The following is a 17,899-nucleotide window of genomic DNA, read 5'->3' as shown; positions in this document are numbered from 1 at the left end:
AAATCGATTTCTATCTATTTCACCATTTTATTATTTTATTTATGATACTTTGATTGATGGTTGTAATACGCCAATACAAAATAAACACCTTATCTAGCTGCTTTAAGTAATCCATATTTATTGATTTTCGAACAAGCTTAGATGTGAGTAGCGTGCAATAGCCTTTGATTTCATAAAGAAATTAAGAGGTACAACATCTGTTATTTTCTTTAACAATTCTCATTACGAACTTTACGTCTACTTGGCTTAAAATTATAGCTGTGCGAGGTTTAATAATTGTTTATAAATATATTGGGCTCTTTGGTGTTTAAAGAGGTTTTAAATCATTAGGAAAAACTATTCAACTTGGCGAGAAGTAACAAAAAATGCAACAGTTCTAAAAAAAGGAAAAACTAACCAAGAGGAGGAGAAAAAATTGCGAGAGAGAACGAGGCAAATGGAAAAGATGCAGCCACAAAGAAAAACTTCTCGAAAATTATTTTAGTTGCCCAAGTCGAGTGCAGTCGTGTGGTAGTGAAAAAGAAGCACAAACAAAAAAAAACAAGCAGAGGCAAAAAGCGTTAAATACACTTTCCATAATTATCATTCATAGTTGAGGTCTTGGTTACTCGAAATTTTCGGAGTTTCCGTAGTTTTCAGCGCTTTGCAGACCAAATTTTAATGACATTCGGATTGTGCAATGCGTGACTGCTGATTATATAAGTCGCACAATTGGCCAAAGTTCAAGTATTCAAGTAGGTCTTTCTGTCGAACTGTAAGTTCCAAGTAAGCGAAATTGAGGTTGTGTCAAAAAGCCGGCAAAATTCGAATAATATTTTGGCACGGGCGGAATTTTGACAGGCGAACGCAAACAAGCCATTGGGAAAGCAAGAACTACTATTACGAAAAGAGCAACTAAAAGTTTCGCAGGAAAAGAGCAATAGAAAGTGGAAAATAGAAGGGCAAGAGTGCCGCCGGCAAGAGTGCGAGTTTATAAATAAAACCAGCGGGTAGGAAGAGATCCGGGGTCTCTTCGGAAGAGTACGGGTAAACAAATAACAATGCCGGAGCCACTGGGACTTCTCTTCTCGACGCCGGAGACAAAGGCGAAGGCGCCCATCATCAAGGTGTCCTGCGGCATCGGCGACACGGATGGCTATCCTGCCTTCGATGTCGACTCGGAGGCGTACGCCACCAAGGACGACAGCAGGTGGGGATTCCTCATCACCGGCGGAGCGGAGTTCCACATGCCGCTGACAGTCTTCCAGGTGAGTTGGGGTTATGGTTACTGGTTACGGTTGTGATTGCCATCGGGCTGGGACAGGGATTCGATAAAGGGTGGTGGGGGCTTGGGAACGGAACCATCTGGCTCCAGTGAACCGATTTTATTGATACAGTCAAACATCTCATGAAAACGCTATTTTCCACTTCATTTATCAATATTTTAGAAAATAGAAATACTAAAATCATTTTATGACAGTATTTATGTACCTGGGTTTTTGGAACGTTAGTTAAAGTAGTATAATATTAAATGTTAAATAAATAAGATAAAGCCTTGATAATTATAGGAATACGATGCAGAAAATGTTGGTTATGCTTGAGCCAGTGGAAACTTAACCAAACAAGTGAAACTTAAGCTACGGGTAGAGCTACTTAAAACGATATTTAACATTGATTTCCATTTTACTCTTCTGTGTGAGGAGCCATAGTAAAATATCTTTGTTATTGAACTTAAAACTTGAAAATGATAAAATTGCTGGCTTACGTTTCAGTTTCAGAAGTAGTACTGTAGCACCTCCCGCGCTGCATTTGAGGTTTCGTCATTGTTTCCAATTTTTGGTCGCGGGCCAGATCGACAACAACCCAACCCACGTCAAAATTGAATTCCAATTATGCTATGACGAAGTCGCATCGAATGCAAATTGGCCGCCGCCAAATAGAAGCGAACATTTTATTGTTTGTGGCATCTGCACCTGCCGCACCCCGTCTTCAGTTCCAAGTCTTCAGTCTTTAAGTCTTTTCTAGCCTTTTAGTTGTCGTGTCTGTTCTCCCCAGTGGCTCTTTTCGGCTCACTTGAGTCTCGAGTGAATGTACAATATTTGGGTTAGCCAAGTTCCACTACTCTTGGTATACTTGTACAAAATGCATACGGTGGGGGTCATAAAAGACATAATGTATAATACTCTCTATTGAAAATTAAAAAAAATGAAAAGGCAGTTATTGGAAACCAGATATAAGGTCAACTAATTTGTGCAAATTGTTTTTTTTAGACATATGTAGAACCTATTAAAATGACACGGACTGTATCGTATATGTATACAAAGTGAATTCCCATAAAGCGAGCTATTAGTATTGCTTTTGGCTTTTGTGCAACATTTTACTTTTGACGTTTCGCGTTTAGTCTAAAAGAAAATATCAGTTGCTGTTTATTTTTGAATCTAAATTTTGAGGGCAACGAATGAAGAGTTTGATGAACTCAGTGCTCGGGTTGCAACTAAAGGGAAAAATATGAAATCTTACCATGCTAGTTGCCAATAATAAAACGCAAGAAAGCTCTTCATTCGGGAAAAATTAATGCATAGCATATTGAATTTATGTGACATGATTTTTGATTGCAAAGATCAAAAGTTAAATGCTTAGTAGTAGTAAATTTCCTTCCGAGGGAACAGACCTAGTCGAGTCTGGCATATTCAAAAACGCCGCATTGTGTCTGATTTGCTTTCAGTTTTTATGGTTTTTCATTATTTCGGGTCTTTTCTTTTGGGAGCAGCCGTTCAGTCGGCTCATCTCGTATACATGTCATCTGTATCTGACGTTCGCGCATCGCGTATATTTTCTGAACCTAAACTCAAAGTACGCAGATATCCATTCAATTGCGCCTCGAAACTCGCACCGTGCGGTTTTTGCGGCTCTTTGATCTGCGGAAAGTGAAAGGACCTGACGGGTTTCGGCATCGCACGCTCTCTGTTTCAATCGACATCCTTTGGTGCTTGCAGGTGACCCCCAGTGGCCTGGCCGATAAAGCGGGCATTCGCCTGGGCGACATCATACTCGAGATTAACGAGGAGGACGCCTCGCAGCTGACACTGTCCCAGGCCCACGAGAAAATCAACTCGACGCCCAAGAAGATACATTTCCTGCTGCGCAAGTAGGTTGCCCCAGATGCACTTGGCACGCGGTGTGTCTGGGAGGCTTTGGGCCGTTTAACTTATGTAATGAGCAAACTACTGTCTGTCCCCATTCCCGCAGCATGGACGAGGACGATCCCATGGGCCAGTTCGAGGCCGGAGAGGAGAAGTCGATTGTGATGCGGGTTCCGAAGCCTTTGCCGCCGCCCAGTGGTGAGTACTTAGGCCGCCCGGTGTTCCCTCTGTTTGCATGGCTCCCCAGAACACTTTATTCCCATCCCTGACTGCTCAAAAAAAGGGGCATGAAGTTGTGGTTCATTTCTATAACGTCGTAAATGCTACTTTAATGTTAATACAAGTTTTTGAATCCGAATTCCATTTATATGTTTATTTTTCGATACTTACTTTGTGTTGTGTGAACTTTTTCAAACTTGTATTTTTTAAATCTTTTTTTTAACTTTATTTAATAACAGCCATTTAAAAATTTGCTACATGTCAATGTAACCCAACATAAATGTACGTGCGTAATATAAACATTTTATTAAACTAAGGTGAAATTTTGGTTAGGTCTGGATAGAATTACTGGAATGAAATACTTACAAGCATTTTACATCCTTTAAGAATACAATAATCCTTAAATTCTGATTTGTTTAAAAGCCATAGATCAAATCAGGCTGGGAATGTATACTTAAATTCTGATCCCTTGTTTTCCTGTGCAGCCCCGTTCTCACTTGGCTTTGTATCTTTTTGTAGACTTCCACCCAACCCCCCTGCTTGGCTCGCGTTGTTGGCATCCGATAATGTGGCAAGACCCCCCGGAGCCGCCGAAGCCCAAGAAAAAGAAAACCAAAACCCAGCTGGACGACGAGGGCAACGAGGTGGTCATTGAGCTCAGCGAGGACGAGTCGTCCGACGAGGAGGAGCAGGTGAACCACCCACACGATTGCATGCCAACAACCCCGCCATCGAAATTAACCTATTCCGTTTTCCGTTCTCCATTTTCCGCCGTGTTCTGCGTCCCCGTGTTGTGTCCCCGCGATCCAGGAGCTGCCCCACCATCGCATCATCCGGAACATCCGGCGCTTCTTCGCGGAGGTGGGCGACAACCAGGAGCTGCGCAGCAACACCATCGAGAACATGCTGATGGCCCTGCCCAGTGCCTCCAAGGCCAAGTGAGGAGCCGTGTTCCCAGCTTACCGTACCGGCTTAACCCCGCAGCCCTAACTCCGCACTGAAAAATAATATAATTTATAAATGGAGAATATTCAGAAGAGACGAGCTCCTCATTACATTGAATTTGACATTTAACACTAAGTAAAAGTTTCAAAATAAATTTCTTTATATTTTACAAATTTATTAGATCTTTGAATAAAGAATATAAAGAGATTGTAACCTTTTGAAGGCTACCAGCAGCTGTAATTTAAAGTGTAGATTACTAGTTCGGGAAACCAAGTGGTATATTACAAATTGAATATTTAGATTGCTTAGAAAGAATTAAACATTTGATTTTATATTCTGGTAATGATATTCCTTTTAAGTACTTTATCTGATTATTTATTGTCAGCGGAGTTTCAATTTAAGACACACTCTATTAAAATCTTAAAATATTTGCTTAAATGTTTTTAAATTTGTAAAATCTTCCAATATCTCTAATACAAATATTCTTGACTTACATCCCTTTTTTTCTGTGCACTCTTGTACATAATATCGAATATTTTGTGTCTGTGTTTGTTACTTAAATAAAATCAAAATCCCCAAAAATGCAACTGCCCTCTGATGGATTCCATTTAGGACGCGTCCGAGCGAGCTCCATCGAGCTGCGGCTTCTGGAGATGCAGCGAAAGCTGTCGGCCATAGCCGAAATACCGAGAATCCTGTGCTCCACCTTGGCCACCGTGTCGCAGAGCTTTGGCCGGATGAGTGATTCGGAGGTGGACGAGGACGAGGAGGCCTATGTGCAGCGAAAGTTCTCCTACGACGAGGATGCCCTTGACTTCGAGCTGAGGGATGGGGATCAGGCGGGTGACACTGAGAGTGACGAGGACGATTTGGTGCAGGTGCGGGAGGACGATGATGAGCAGGAGGACGTCTCCAAAGGTGGCAGGCAATCAAAGCTGCTGAAGGATGTCACCCCGGAATCGGATTATGCATCGGAAGCCAATTATCCGGTAAATGAGGCGAGCGATGACACGGAATCCGATGACGAGGAAGAGCCCGCCAGCACGGTTTACTTTATGAGACTGCCAGCGGCACCAGCCGAGGATACATATTCCTCCACGGAGGACGAAGATGACAGCGACTTCTTGAACACCACCTACACCTGGAACCTCCGCAATGTGCCCAAGCTGCGTATTAACGATGCCGAGGCCGAAGGTGAACTGGCAGTGGGACATCAGACGAAGGAGATGCCTCCGGAGAAGCAGCTGAGGGAGAAGGTGCCTTTCTTGGAGAAGGAGCCTTTCTTGGAGCCGGAGCCACCAAAGGTGCGCCCGGCCACGCCCACACCGCAGGCACCTTCCCAAGAGTCTGCTGAAGGGCAGACACAAAAGGTAATGGGACCTCTGGTTTCAAACAGAATATTCAGAAATCTGTAATGAGGTACACCTCGTATTCTACGTATGAGTTAATGAATATTCAAAGCTAATTGTTTAGTAGTGTATTTCATTCAACTGTATTTTTTTATATTTTTAAACATTATTTTTTGTAAGACTTTAGTCTCAAATACCCGAATATTTGCGAGAAGATAGATAAAACCATTATGCCATCACTACTTACAGCTGCTCTTCAGACTGGATAAGCTGGAGCGATCTTGGCCCTGGGCGGACCGTGAGAAAATCATATACAAGTGAGTGGTGAATCAGGACACATTAACTTCCCAGTTTAACACCCACACATTTCAGGCAATCCACCTGCCATTTGGTGGCACGAAAGCCACTGGGGTTGGTGGGGCAGCGGATGCAGCTGCTGCTCAAGGACAAAAAGGAGTAAATTCGTAGAGGGAGCAAGGTGTCACCCCCTCGTCAAACAGTTCCTGCCATTAGCCTAAGTCTAATCCATGGGGGGGAACAACCCGACATCGGAGTGTGGGTGTGAAGCGGCCAACTTTTAATTGAGTTCATTATGCAAATACACAGGCGACAACAGCAGCCTCAACTTTAGCAACGCTTCAGTTAAAAGCCGCACACCCAGGCGCATGAGAAACTCTATTCAAACACACTTCACACCCAGCCTTTCACTGGGGCAAAATTTTTAATTAAAGTGCACTCTCCCGGATGCCGAAAAATCACTGTCAAGTCAAACGCGCAACCAGAGTCAAAATCAAGACAAAACCACAACCAAAACCCAGACCCAAACCCAAACCAGACCAAACCCAGCTCTCCAACTGGCACTTGCAACTTGGCCAGGTTTATGCATTATTTGCGACCCGACCCACCGCACCATAAATTCCGTCTGAAGGCCAACGGAATGCACTTATCCCTCCGACAACAGGACGTGCGAGTCACGCAGGATACAAGGACGTGCGATGACGATGCCAAAATTCCTTGAGATTTACCTTTATTTTTAGGGCTTTTGCCCAAGTATCACTTAAAAACCAGCCAAGTTCGTTTTATCTTTTCGAAACTAAACGATTTTATAAAATTGTATTTTAGGTTGAAGCTTAAACTAAATTGTTTAAAATCTTTTCTTAAATATTGGTTCACTTTTTAAAAAAGAAATTGCCTAGCACTAGCAATTTTAAACATCTTAGACAGTTTCTAAAGTTTTAAAAAAATGTACACCTGCCTTTCTTAAACTTTTTTTAATCTTAGACATTTTAATAAATAGGTTTCCGGAAAATGTATACGAATACAATAAATCCCATTTCCTACATTAAATGAAAAATTGTTAATTATTTTACAAAACTGTAACGCAACTTCATGATAATTGTTTGCGAATGCATGCAACATTAAGTCAGTAAGTGAAACAAGATCCTTGCTAGCTGCATAACACAAATGTTTTCCCTTGTGTGGGGTTTCCTTTCGATGGCAGCTACGAAAACAAACAGCTCCGGAATTAAACAGCTCATTTGCCTGCTGGCTGATGAGAAAAGTTTACTTCGGCGGGCGTACGAGCGAATGAGCCACATCAACCTGGCTGAAAACAGCATCATGTTCGCTATGCTTTCGGGCGCGAATAATCCGTAAAATTATGAGTTTCTGGGGGCAGGAGTGTGATAGTGCACAATGTGAAACTGCCACTTATCGCACACACTTTACATGCATAAAACATTGTGCCGCACAATGGGGAAACAGCGAGGACACGTGTCTGCCACACAAACACAGTCGACGTGGCAGTCACACCCACCCCACCCACTTGCAGGGACGTCATTAAAAAACCACCAACGGAAATGGCCAAACCAGAGCCAGACCTCAACGGACAATCCTCAATAAGTGTCAACAAATGTTGACAGCACTGCAATGGCTTTGTTGCAGTTGAGTGTCCTGGTGGCCAGAACACATTTCAGCCAGGTTACCGCAAAGTTTACGGGAGAAAAGCTGACACACCGAGATTCATAACCAGTGGGCTTCAGAAATGAGAAAATATATATAAAACTATGTAACTTTTTGTACTGCTCATTCATCATTTAGCCATGTCCTAACTTACAGGAAATTTTCCTTATTTAAGCTTGACTAACAGCCTTTGCTTTTCATAGTTAATATAAACTTTCTTTAATTGTAGTGCGTCTGAAGTACTATTGTTTCAAAAACAAGTTGTAATTTTGATCAGTTGGGAAAAGGATATAAGTTAAAGTTATAACAAGATATAGAAGAAGAGAAAGAGACGTAGTCTCCACATATTTTTTGTTGTTATATTTCTATTGCCCATTAATAACAAAAATTAATTCGAGCACTTTACTACTTACGTGTAATAGAATCTATGAAAATGTAGGGTTGCAATTAAAATAATAGTCCCCTTATCATTAATTCATATAAATGCAAATGGTATTATCAGTAGTTAAATACCATCAATTAGTAAATGTCTAATGCTTACCGGTTGTTACGAACTTTGTGTACCCTAATGAAAGTGCTATTATACCATTTCCAACTTTATAAGCATTGTTTTTACAGAAGCCCACCAATTTACGGCTGGGCACAACGTGAATTAGGCTTCAATTTGTGGCACAAACTGCTTTGGGTTAAATGGAATTCGGAAGCACCTGTTGTGCTTTCATCACCAGGCCGGCTGACCTGGCCAACGTCCATGGGGAACACAAAATGGGGAACTCACTTCAAATGGCATTCATTAAATGAGCATTAGGTTCGGGCTGGGATGTGGTTCTGGCTGTTGCTGACAGACGAATCCTAGATTCATTAAACAACCTGAAAGTTGACTAATTAGCAGAGCAGAGCAAGGCCAGTGGAACTTGGAGATGTTCAGTAAACATTCATATAATTAAAATTTTATTACATTTGCGTACATTCATAGACACACTAAAAGCGATTGCCAGAAAGCTCAGCTTACCACAGAGAGAGAGATATATGTGGGGAGGGGAGTTGGGAACTACTCCTAGGGTACACTTAACACTTAAGACAACAATGATATTTAATATCCACATAAATTCTTACATTCATAGGTACAATAAATATGTTCTCATTCAAGTGGGTCCGTTGCCGGAAAAGGCTGAAATTTATTTCGCTTTTGCATTCTGAGGAAACCGAGGAAAACTGAAAATATACTATAAAAACTTAACATTTAGCATGTGCAAAATGTGGCGAAATATATTTCAGCCTTGCTGGCGAAGGAATTTGTTATGGGTGTTTAAGAAGTTGTCCGGCGGCTTCCTACAATATCTCGGGTGTCTAAAAGTATGCTATGCAATATGCGTAAGCAGTTTTGAACAATATTTAATAGTTTTCGACAGTTATGATAGTCATGAGTTTATAATCAGATAATCTTAAATTTGATTCTAAATTAAACAAGTTAAGTGTTTTTGATAGCACAGCAATATTAGTAGTGCTAGTAATATTATTTTGAATACATTTCGACGAAGTCTTTAAACATTAAACGACAGCAATACTTAGTTAAACAAACAATTGTGCTCTTTTAAGCTGCCTACCAAAAGACACCCGAATTATTATTTGTAGCCTCCAGGAATTTCAGAAACATCCCTTTCCGATAGTAACTGGGTTCAATGGGCTGTTGCTTTTGGTGGGGTTGCGGGTTCTTGACCTGTTTTGGTTTTGGTAACGGTGGCTTATACTATGAGATGTTGTGTGACTCGAAGGGGTTAATCTAAAGCGCCTCATCGGCCATGTGCTGTTGGCCAGCTCTCTCCATGCGAACGATGACAGTGCCCCTGCCATTGGGATGATTTTCCTCCTCCGCCCCTGTGGCTCCTGCTCCTGCGTCGGATGTTGCCGCCGCGCCTGCCTCTGCAACATCCTCCGCGATGGTCGTCATCATTGTCGGCCTGTCGGCGGCACCTGCTCCTGGCCCGGTTTTTGCCACGGGAGCAGAACCTCCTCCGGCGGGTTCCCCCTCCTCCATGAGTGGCTGGCTCTGGCGGGAGTTGTCGATGGTCTGGCGGCGCTTCAGGAACGGCATCCGGCCGCGCCAGTCGTCGAGGAAGGACGACGAACCCGCCAGGCTCTGGCTGCGGGTTCTCTGCTGCTCCGAGGACGACTGCTGGCCCTGGTGGTGATGTTGGGGGCCCGAGGAGGCGCGTCGCTTGGCCGACATGTCCTTTAGTCATACCTTCTCCTCTCCTGGCAGTGGCGGTCCGCAGCGCACGAACTACAATCAAAAGAACTGAGAATTTGCTATCATGGTGGTTGGCCAGTTGGCAACGGTGCGTCGGTTTCTGTAACTGTCTTATATAATCTTTATGTTTTCACATGTATTATTGGTATTAATTCTTTTCATAGCTGCATGCGATTAATGCGTATCTATAGTATAGGCCAATAAACTGTGAGTGCTAAAGTGTGCTAGTGCTGCTGCATTACTCATACGCGCCGTAACCCGTGGTACACAATTAGTAGAGAGAAAGGATGGAAGAAAAGCATGTGAAGCTTTTAGTACAAATCTTACCGAGACCTGAGTGGCTGTGTAGGAATTGGTCCGCGGTCGGTTGCTGAAGCACATCATCCGCCACTTGCGCTTCATTTGGGCAATCACCTCGCCGTTGCAGAAGCAGAACAAAGTGGCCACGCACAGACCCTGCAAAAGTAGAATATGTCTAGAGTGAGTGCGCAGACCAAATTATCGTCGGGGCTTATCGTAGTTGTCCTTATCACAATGCCTATTACTTTGGTCCCTTTTTGTACCCTGGCCCTGCAAGTGGGTATCATAATTTTGTGTCTTTCCCCATTCAGTTGTCTTGGTATCTCATCTAAACGAGGTAATGGAACAAATTACTTTGACTTAAAACATTCTTGGATACTTTTAGGGGAAGTCATTTTAAGGCCCTAGTGACCATTTGGAACCCCTATTTAATGTGTGTTAAGCAAACCCGTTAACACTGTACTTAATTTTTATACAACAAATGCTTTTCCAAGGTATGCTTATAGTCGATACACGCTTTTTCCCACCGCTCCATTCTTGTTGGTCGTCAGCTGGTCCTAATACAATACATAATACAATTTTGCTTGTTCCTTTGGTTATTCCCCCACCCGCCACCGAAATGCGTCGGTATTCATTTCGCCTGCCAGACGACCACTTCAACGAGCCGTGAGTCCTTCGTTCGTCGGTCCTTCCCGATCCGATCCCACTGTTTGCCATTTGTCTTGCCACTTTCTGCCTGATTGTCGCAGCCGGCATTTGTGTGGGCCATATATATATGTAAATATTTAATGTATGGCCGGGTACGTGCATTGACTGCCGCCTGGATTTCTGGTTAGCAGTTCGGAGCGGGCTTCTTTTGATTGCCACTACTCACGGAGGCCCATCATGGACTCAATCAGCCACAGTTGCCATCCACTTACTCCTCCATTTTTGCCTGCCTTTCCATAGCAAATGGGGATAGTTGCCTCACAGCATATTGCAAGTAAGTCATTTGTTGTTTGATTGCAAGTGAACAACTTCAGTTCCACTTAAAATGATTGTCGATACCTGAATGGGTGGGCTTTTTTCTACTCAAAACATAGTTCTTTAAAATATTCCGAAAACTGGAGAAAGTTAGGGAGTAAAGGTGGCGCAGGGTGACTTTATAATTTAATTTAATGTCAATATAAGTAATGAGAAAATTAATTTGGTTTTTTACCTACAAATATAGTATATAACAATAATAACAACAAACTCGATACGAATTGTGCAATTTACTGTCTGCTTTAGTATACACAGATTTGGAATAAGGGAATGGTGTTGAATGGAAATATGCAATGATATCATATAATTACTAAAGGTAAATCTGAGTTCTGCTTGGGTGCAAATGGGAACTGGGGTTATAGAAATTATGTAAGAAATATTTAGTTTTAGACAGCTGATCCTAGTCCCTTCACCTTTAAGGTTGTGTTAAATCATAAAATCAATTATATTTTACAATGCAGATATATACTTTGGAAGACCTGCAAATAAAAGCCCGTCGTTGAGGTTTTACTAAATCGATCACAATCAGGGGTGTTTCTAAAATACCTAACAACAAAAATGGTAAAACATTTTCAATTTTAGCAACTTGTTCAAAAACTATGTCGCAAATTTGGAGGTTATTAAAGGGATCTTATTATTCCTCGAAAGTATTGCAGTAATACTAATAAGGCTAAAACTTCTGCAGTTACTTAAATATACATTTTTTAATTGTGTGTACTTTCAAAATTTTTAATCATAAAGATAGGATTAACTCTTGCATGTGTGTTATTTGATATCTCTGAAACTAAAACTCTTATGTTATGATGCTTCTGCACACATTGTAATGTAAACCTGTTCCTGTTCTTTATAGTTTATTGCTGTTTAGTTGCTTGGGTTCCGGAAAACGCTCGACCACAAAACGGATGGACAACGTGTTCTGCATGTAGAGCACAATACCCACCCAATATGTGAACAGCACTTTGTGTATTCAATTTTTTCATTTATTTTGCTGCCCTGCTGCGTTGTCTTCTTTTTCTCATTTGTCCCATTTATAAAGCTTCCGTTTTAACTATTCTTCTTTGTCTTGCAGTTTTAGCCATTTATTAAAAGTGCTTCCCAAAAAAGTTTGTGGCGGATTAATGTTTTTTCAGATATTTTCATGGGACTTCCTGAAGCTGTCCAAATACTCTAGCTTAATTACAGACTTGGCCATTACTAACTTAATCTAATTTTCAAAAAAACATTTCTGCCAGCCAACTGAAAAGCTTATGAAAGTCAATTAGTTGATTTAAAATATTTGGAAAGAACTTAACACTATAATAGCATTCCAAGCTTTTTTAGTAGCACTATTCTGTTGACATCTGACGTTTGTTTTTCACTTTAGCTTTCTGCCAAGCGAAAGTTTTTAATTCAATTAAAGTAGAACGTGTTTTGTTTGCACATCTGTTAACTACGAAATGTCCCTAAGCCCCCGGGGGAAACAGAGGAAAATCTCTGTGGGAAGCTTGCAATTGCAGCAAGTTTCTGATTTCGGCACGAAAACAACCAAATAAACACGTTTACATGCGTATAAATTCTCATCGCTGGCTAAGTAGTTTCGGGCTTTTCCATTTCCCTGCACTGCAAGTCCCCTGTTCCCGACTCAAAATTATTTGGTATTCTTTCCGGAGCTTAAAACTTGCGGGGAATCTTTTACGACTGTCGACATCATCAGCGGCTGCCACAATAAATCCAAATTATATGCAACCACTGAGTTCAGCGGGAAAACTTTGCCATCTTTGCAGCAAATAAGGCAACAGGAAGCAGGGCAATAAAAAATAAGTAAACAAGACAATGGAAAAAGCAAAAGGCAGTCCCTGGCGGGTGGCTTTAAAACTTCAGCTCGCGAATAAAAGATTTTATCAATCGATTGACACCGACGAAAGTGGCTCAGGCAGAGGTGACGTTGTTTAGTTACTGAGCAATATAGAAAACAGGCAAGGGCTCAACTGCAGCTTAGGCACACCCGAAAAGATTTAACGTTATTCGCAAGATAATGGATTTTTCTTTTGTTTTAGGGCTGCTCATGAATAGGTTTTTGAAGATGTCTAGCTAGTGTACCTTTATAAGCTGATTAAATTTCGTGACCTCGATCTAGGTTTATTTTACGAGGTGTACATTTTGAGACCATGACCACATTTTTAAAGTACACGGCTGAAAAACGAATATAAGGCAGATTTCTATAGCTTATTTTTCTATCTACTTAAAAAATCTTAATAAATAAAAAACTTTATCTTTCACAAAACAAAACTGGGCAGATACATATTATAGCTCCAACCGCAAAACATTTAATAGAGCAACAGTGCGACAAAATTCTTTGGGGACTCAACCTCAAGATGCGAATGTATCTGCCCGATGAAAGTTTCCCTGCGTTGTCTTTAAGTTGTGGCCAGGAAGAATATGTTAACTGACTGTAAATGCTGTTCTATCGGCACTGACTTGGCCGGGGGACAAGCTCGAGCTGCTTTTACGAGCTCCTGCGTCCTGGAGTGCATTTCATGCTCAACTTGCCACATTTTTCTAGGGGATGTTTTGCTCCAATCTCGGCCAGCAATTTAATATACTGTGACCAAGCCAAATGCCAATGGCGAAATTCCACATGGCGTGTATTTTCATTATTGATTCGAAAAGACCCCGGATCTAATGAGCTGGGGTTGCTGTTTGGTATTTCAGTTATTCTGGCTTATTTGCATTTCCAGTTGTGGATCCATGAGGCGAACTAACATCATAACTTTTAGCCAGCTCAGAGTCGTAAAGTGATTTTATGAGAGCGTGCAAAACAAAAGCCGGAAAAAAACGAGAACAGGAACGAAAACATTTTACTTACTTGAAACGAGGCCGTAAACGCCGAGATGATTTCGTATGTATTCTCCCAGGGATGTCCGGGTGCAGGACGAAACGGCGTTACGATGTACTGGAGGCCGAGCAGAGGAACCAAAAGCAGCGTGGCCCTAAAACAGGATGGGCGGGTGAGTTATAATGCCTTGTTTTCCTTTTCGTGTGTATTAACATGCAAGTCAACGCGGCGTATGCGTAATTTAAAATGTAAAATGAACCAAACTTCCAAGTGCAGAGCGAATAAACAATAAAAGAGCTGATGGCTGGAGGGAGAATTCTAAGGAGCAGCACGCTACGATAAATACAAGGGAAACGAAATATAATTACGCATTCGCCCCGTGGGCCTGTCGACAGTTCTTTTTTTCGGCTACAAACGCTTCAGTCGCGCCAGTTATTTTTTCGGGGCGGGAGTAATCTCTCCAGGGGCAGGGCAAAACTTACCGAAAGGCCTGCAAAATGGTTCGCGATGGACCGCAGCTGCCCTGAATACTGGCCGGGGCATTCAGCTTCAGGAGGACCACGCGCACAATGTTGCACAGGAATAGTAGGTTGAGGAACATGGAGATACACACAGGCACCACCAGAACGTTATCGTAGTCGGTTTGGCTCATCCAGCAGCTGCAAGGTGGACGGGGAATACGAGATGAGTCAGGGGTGAATTGCTGATTGATTTGATTAGCATTTTGAACGGCATCGGATTTACTAAATAGTTTTACCACACATGGAAAAATCGGTAACCTATTTTGATATTGCCAAAATGTATATTCGATTTTTTCGAATTCAAATACCACTATAGATGCTAAACTTATTAAAAATACGTTTCACTTTAAAATATCATTTTAGGTGTCTTAAAGTATGCAACAATATATTTTGAACACAAAAGTACAATGAATTCATTCCGAGAGACAACTATCCTTTTGTGCTGCATACTTTTAGGCAGCTAAAATAACATTTAAGATTAATTTCAAAGCCCCTGTGATTTGTGTTGGAGCTCCAATGTTTGGTGTACCTTTAAACTTTAATCTTTTAAATCACCACTTATTTATAGTAGGTTCTATTTTCCCTGTGTATGCACTCCTATTAATTATTCACTTACTGCACATGCTCCTCGGGCGTGCCGCCCAGACCGCGGGCCATGCTATAGACGAATATGACGACGGCCGGGGAGCCCCAGCCGAAGGCGATCAGCCATTTGACCAGCCTCTTCTCGGAAATGAACGCGGCCACCAGGACGGTGTGCAGATAGAATCCCTCGCAGAGCATCCACGAGTAGTTGGACAGCAGGAAGTAGTGCAAAGTGATGTGCAGGACCACGCAGCGCATCTGCGGAAATCGGAAACCGGAGTTGAATCGCAGTTAGGCATTCGCCAGGTGGGCCCACTTACCGGACTGTGGTGCAGCAGCTCCGTGTTCGGCATGACCAGGAGGTACCAAACCAGCCACAGCGAGTTGTTGGCCGCAAAGGAGGCGAACAGGTTCATGTGCAGCGTGATGCGGGCGCACTTCAGGGATCTGGGCAACCGAAAGACAAATATGCAGATGAATTACTTTGGGCGGGAATTTGTGGTCATTTTTTGTCGGCAGAAAATTGCAAGTTTGACCATTGACCAATTTGCATTCGGCTAGGGGCCAGTGAAGAAGATTGGATAGGGCAGCAGAGGCTGAAAAAGTCTGGTCGACAAAAGTCCAAAGTTCATTTCCATTTCTCTCTTGCTCAATTGCATTGATTGCTGGCATCTGGTCAAACTGAATTTTAATTTGATTTCTTCCAGGCAAATCAATTCTAAGGATTAGATTGCATTCTATTATCACAATCACTTCTTTATCATTATTTAAATTTTTGAAATTGGATATATATCTTCAACAGGCAATCTACATTATACAAATTGTATGCAAATTATTAAACTGCTTTAACTAGAATTATCGAACCATAAAAATAAATTAAAACATTTTCAAGGCAACAAATGACGTTTCGTTAGAGTGGTATCAAATCAAATTTAGTTGTTAGGTCTCAAAAGATAGTTAAAGCTAACGAAATAAAAACCAAGTATTTCTTTTCATTCACAGAGACACTTTGACTTAATTTCTCAATTTAATTTTACTTAAATTGAAATTCCCTGCCACTTTCATTGCGGCTGTTTAAAGTGAATGTGTTTTTCGGGGAGGGTCTCTGGTTTCCCATTCATTTGGTCACGCTCCTTTGTCATTAAACTTTTAATTATACACTTTTTAGGGCGGACCAAATTCCCACACGTCGCTGGCCTCATTTTATTTGCCGTTGGCACACAATTTAAAACACTTCTGTCAGTCGGTCGTCCTGTCTGTAGCATCCCTCCCCGTCTGCTCCTCCATTATCCTGAGCCCCATCTCTATCCGAATGAGTGATAAACAAACCGAGCACTAATTGGTCTGCAGGCACTGGGAAATTAATCGATATCCTGCTCCGGGTCCCCAAGAGCAGACACAACTGGGAGGAGAGACAAAGTATTTTCCCATTTCCGGCGTCAATTGTGCCGCATTAAGTGAGTGCAATGAGCATTTGGGCCAGCACCCAGGTTGGCAGTTGATTAAGCCACTGTCGCATTTGTTTGCCGTCGATAAATTTCGTTTTTGGCGCCAGTCGTCATAATACAAGTCGCAGTATAACGACCCATTACCCACGAGTGGCTTTTCCTGCTCCCAACGAAGCCGTCAACTTACGGCCAAGACAAAGGACTCATACTCACTTGAAATAACCCAATATGCCCAGGGACAGCAGGATGGCCAGCAGCGAAGTGCCGTAGCCAACCTCGTAGATCAGGTTTACGCTGTGCCTCCACTAGGGATATAAATACAAGGATGTAGAGTATTCTTATTAATTAATGGCACTGGAGAACGGGATCAGCTTACCTCGAGGTCGTCGAGATTTACGCAGGTTGTGTAGTTGGACCATGTTTTATTGGTCTGCGGATGCTTGAACCACTCGCCATCGAGGCCACACTCCTTGTGGGCAAATCCTGTTCAAAATACATTTTAATGTGTTAATTCACAATAATCAAAAATTGTAGGTCCCTTCAATAATTTCCTTAATTTAAAAATAATTGACTGCGGTGCCTACCACACTTTTTACACCTCTTAAATAAATATTTAAATGAATAATTGAGCTAAACCTGCTTTCTTTTTTCAGCAAACATTTCGCTTAATCCGGCACTACACAAATATTTATTCTTTTTAAATATGTGTAATTTTATTATTGACCGTTCGATAAATATTCCAGCTCATATTTACATTTTGCGGTGGGCCGGAGAATTAAATTGTGTTAACCATTATTTATTGCAACTGCCACCAAGCTAACCGCAAACAAGTTGCGGTTGCCATTCGCAATATGACCTTATCAATTTGTTGTATGAATTTAAAATTGCATAATCATTCTGTTGTTGTTCAGGTCATGTGTTTTTCAAGTCAAATCGAGCCGATGGTAGTGACAAAAACTTTCTCTTGCTTGTGGCATGTCGAGTGCTGTTCGATTGCGAATTACCAAGTTTCAGTGCAATTTACCGAGTGGCACTTGTCGAAAAAGTGCAGGAACGTTTCTGTGAGGAATTTCGCAGGTGAATTTTATCAGGTCGTTCGTTTCTCGTATTTTTTCTACCGATGATCTTTGCCCGAATCCATTTATCGCCTTTTGGCACGCAGACTGGGAAAATCACGTATACGCGCTGTGTGGCAGATAAGTAGGAGTTGGCGTCCGTAGCTCACCACATCGACATCCGGAGACCGGAAGTGCCATAAAAGTTAATGGCGGCGCAGTGCCAAAGCACATAATCTTGTACAAGCTGGCGGCGACCCCAAAAGGCAAAAAAAGAAAAGGGGAGGCCAACGGGCAAACCACA

General features: G+C 42.0%; 2 protein-coding genes across 4 annotated transcripts in view; one reads left to right on the top strand and one right to left on the bottom strand.

The window, feature by feature from the left end:
- The first annotated feature begins 480 nt into the window (after nucleotides 1-480).
- Nucleotides 481-6,448, top strand: LOC108019922 (PDZ and LIM domain protein 7). 3 transcript variants are annotated; one of them, XM_017088030.4, is made up of 6 exons: nucleotides 481-1,247; nucleotides 2,976-3,127; nucleotides 3,229-3,320; nucleotides 4,899-5,656; nucleotides 5,885-5,952; nucleotides 6,008-6,448. In XM_017088030.4, the coding sequence occupies exons 1-6, from the start codon at nucleotides 1,041-1,043 to the stop codon at nucleotides 6,093-6,095; spliced, it is 1,365 nt and encodes a 454-aa protein (XP_016943519.3). In that variant the 5' UTR covers nucleotides 481-1,040; the 3' UTR covers nucleotides 6,096-6,448. The 3 variants fall into 3 exon arrangements, with proteins under 3 accessions (XP_016943519.3, XP_016943517.1, XP_016943518.1); XM_017088028.4 differs by lacking the exons at nucleotides 4,899-5,656; nucleotides 5,885-5,952; nucleotides 6,008-6,448 and adding exons at nucleotides 3,861-4,033; nucleotides 4,152-4,495 and having other exon boundaries at nucleotides 541-1,247; XM_017088029.4 differs by lacking the exons at nucleotides 481-1,247; nucleotides 4,899-5,656; nucleotides 5,885-5,952; nucleotides 6,008-6,448 and adding exons at nucleotides 3,861-4,033; nucleotides 4,152-4,495.
- A 2,063-nt stretch (nucleotides 6,449-8,511) lies between these two features.
- The window catches only part of Dh31-R (Diuretic hormone 31 Receptor), a 30,622-nt gene continuing 21,234 nt past the window's right edge, over nucleotides 8,512-17,899 (bottom strand). The window contains 8 exon segments of the mRNA XM_017088021.4: nucleotides 8,512-9,881; nucleotides 10,176-10,304; nucleotides 14,017-14,140; nucleotides 14,469-14,645; nucleotides 15,124-15,350; nucleotides 15,413-15,539; nucleotides 16,754-16,845; nucleotides 16,917-17,023. Coding sequence (XP_016943510.4) covers nucleotides 9,381-9,881; nucleotides 10,176-10,304; nucleotides 14,017-14,140; nucleotides 14,469-14,645; nucleotides 15,124-15,350; nucleotides 15,413-15,539; nucleotides 16,754-16,845; nucleotides 16,917-17,023 — 1,484 coding nt within the window. The 3' untranslated portion in view covers nucleotides 8,512-9,380.

This window comes from Drosophila suzukii, chromosome 2R (assembly GCF_043229965.1).
Source record: "Drosophila suzukii chromosome 2R, CBGP_Dsuzu_IsoJpt1.0, whole genome shotgun sequence".
Classification (NCBI taxonomy): domain Eukaryota; kingdom Metazoa; phylum Arthropoda; class Insecta; order Diptera; family Drosophilidae; genus Drosophila; species Drosophila suzukii.
The sequence above is the reverse complement of the archived record's forward strand: the minus strand, read 5'-3'. Positions and strand labels throughout refer to the sequence as shown.

What these genes read in the sequence shown, in the direction of transcription:
- LOC108019922 (XM_017088030.4), top strand. Translation starts at nt 1,041, where the DNA reads ATGCCGGAGCCACTGGGACTTCTCTTCTCGACGCCGGAGACAAAGGCG. An exon ending in TGCCGCTGACAGTCTTCCAG is followed by an intron (nt 1,248 to 2,975) that starts GTGAGTTGGGGT and finishes TGGTGCTTGCAG; the next exon opens with GTGACCCCCAGTGGCCTGGC. An exon ending in CTGAAGGGCAGACACAAAAG is followed by an intron (nt 5,657 to 5,884) that starts GTAATGGGACCT and finishes CACTACTTACAG; the next exon opens with CTGCTCTTCAGACTGGATAA.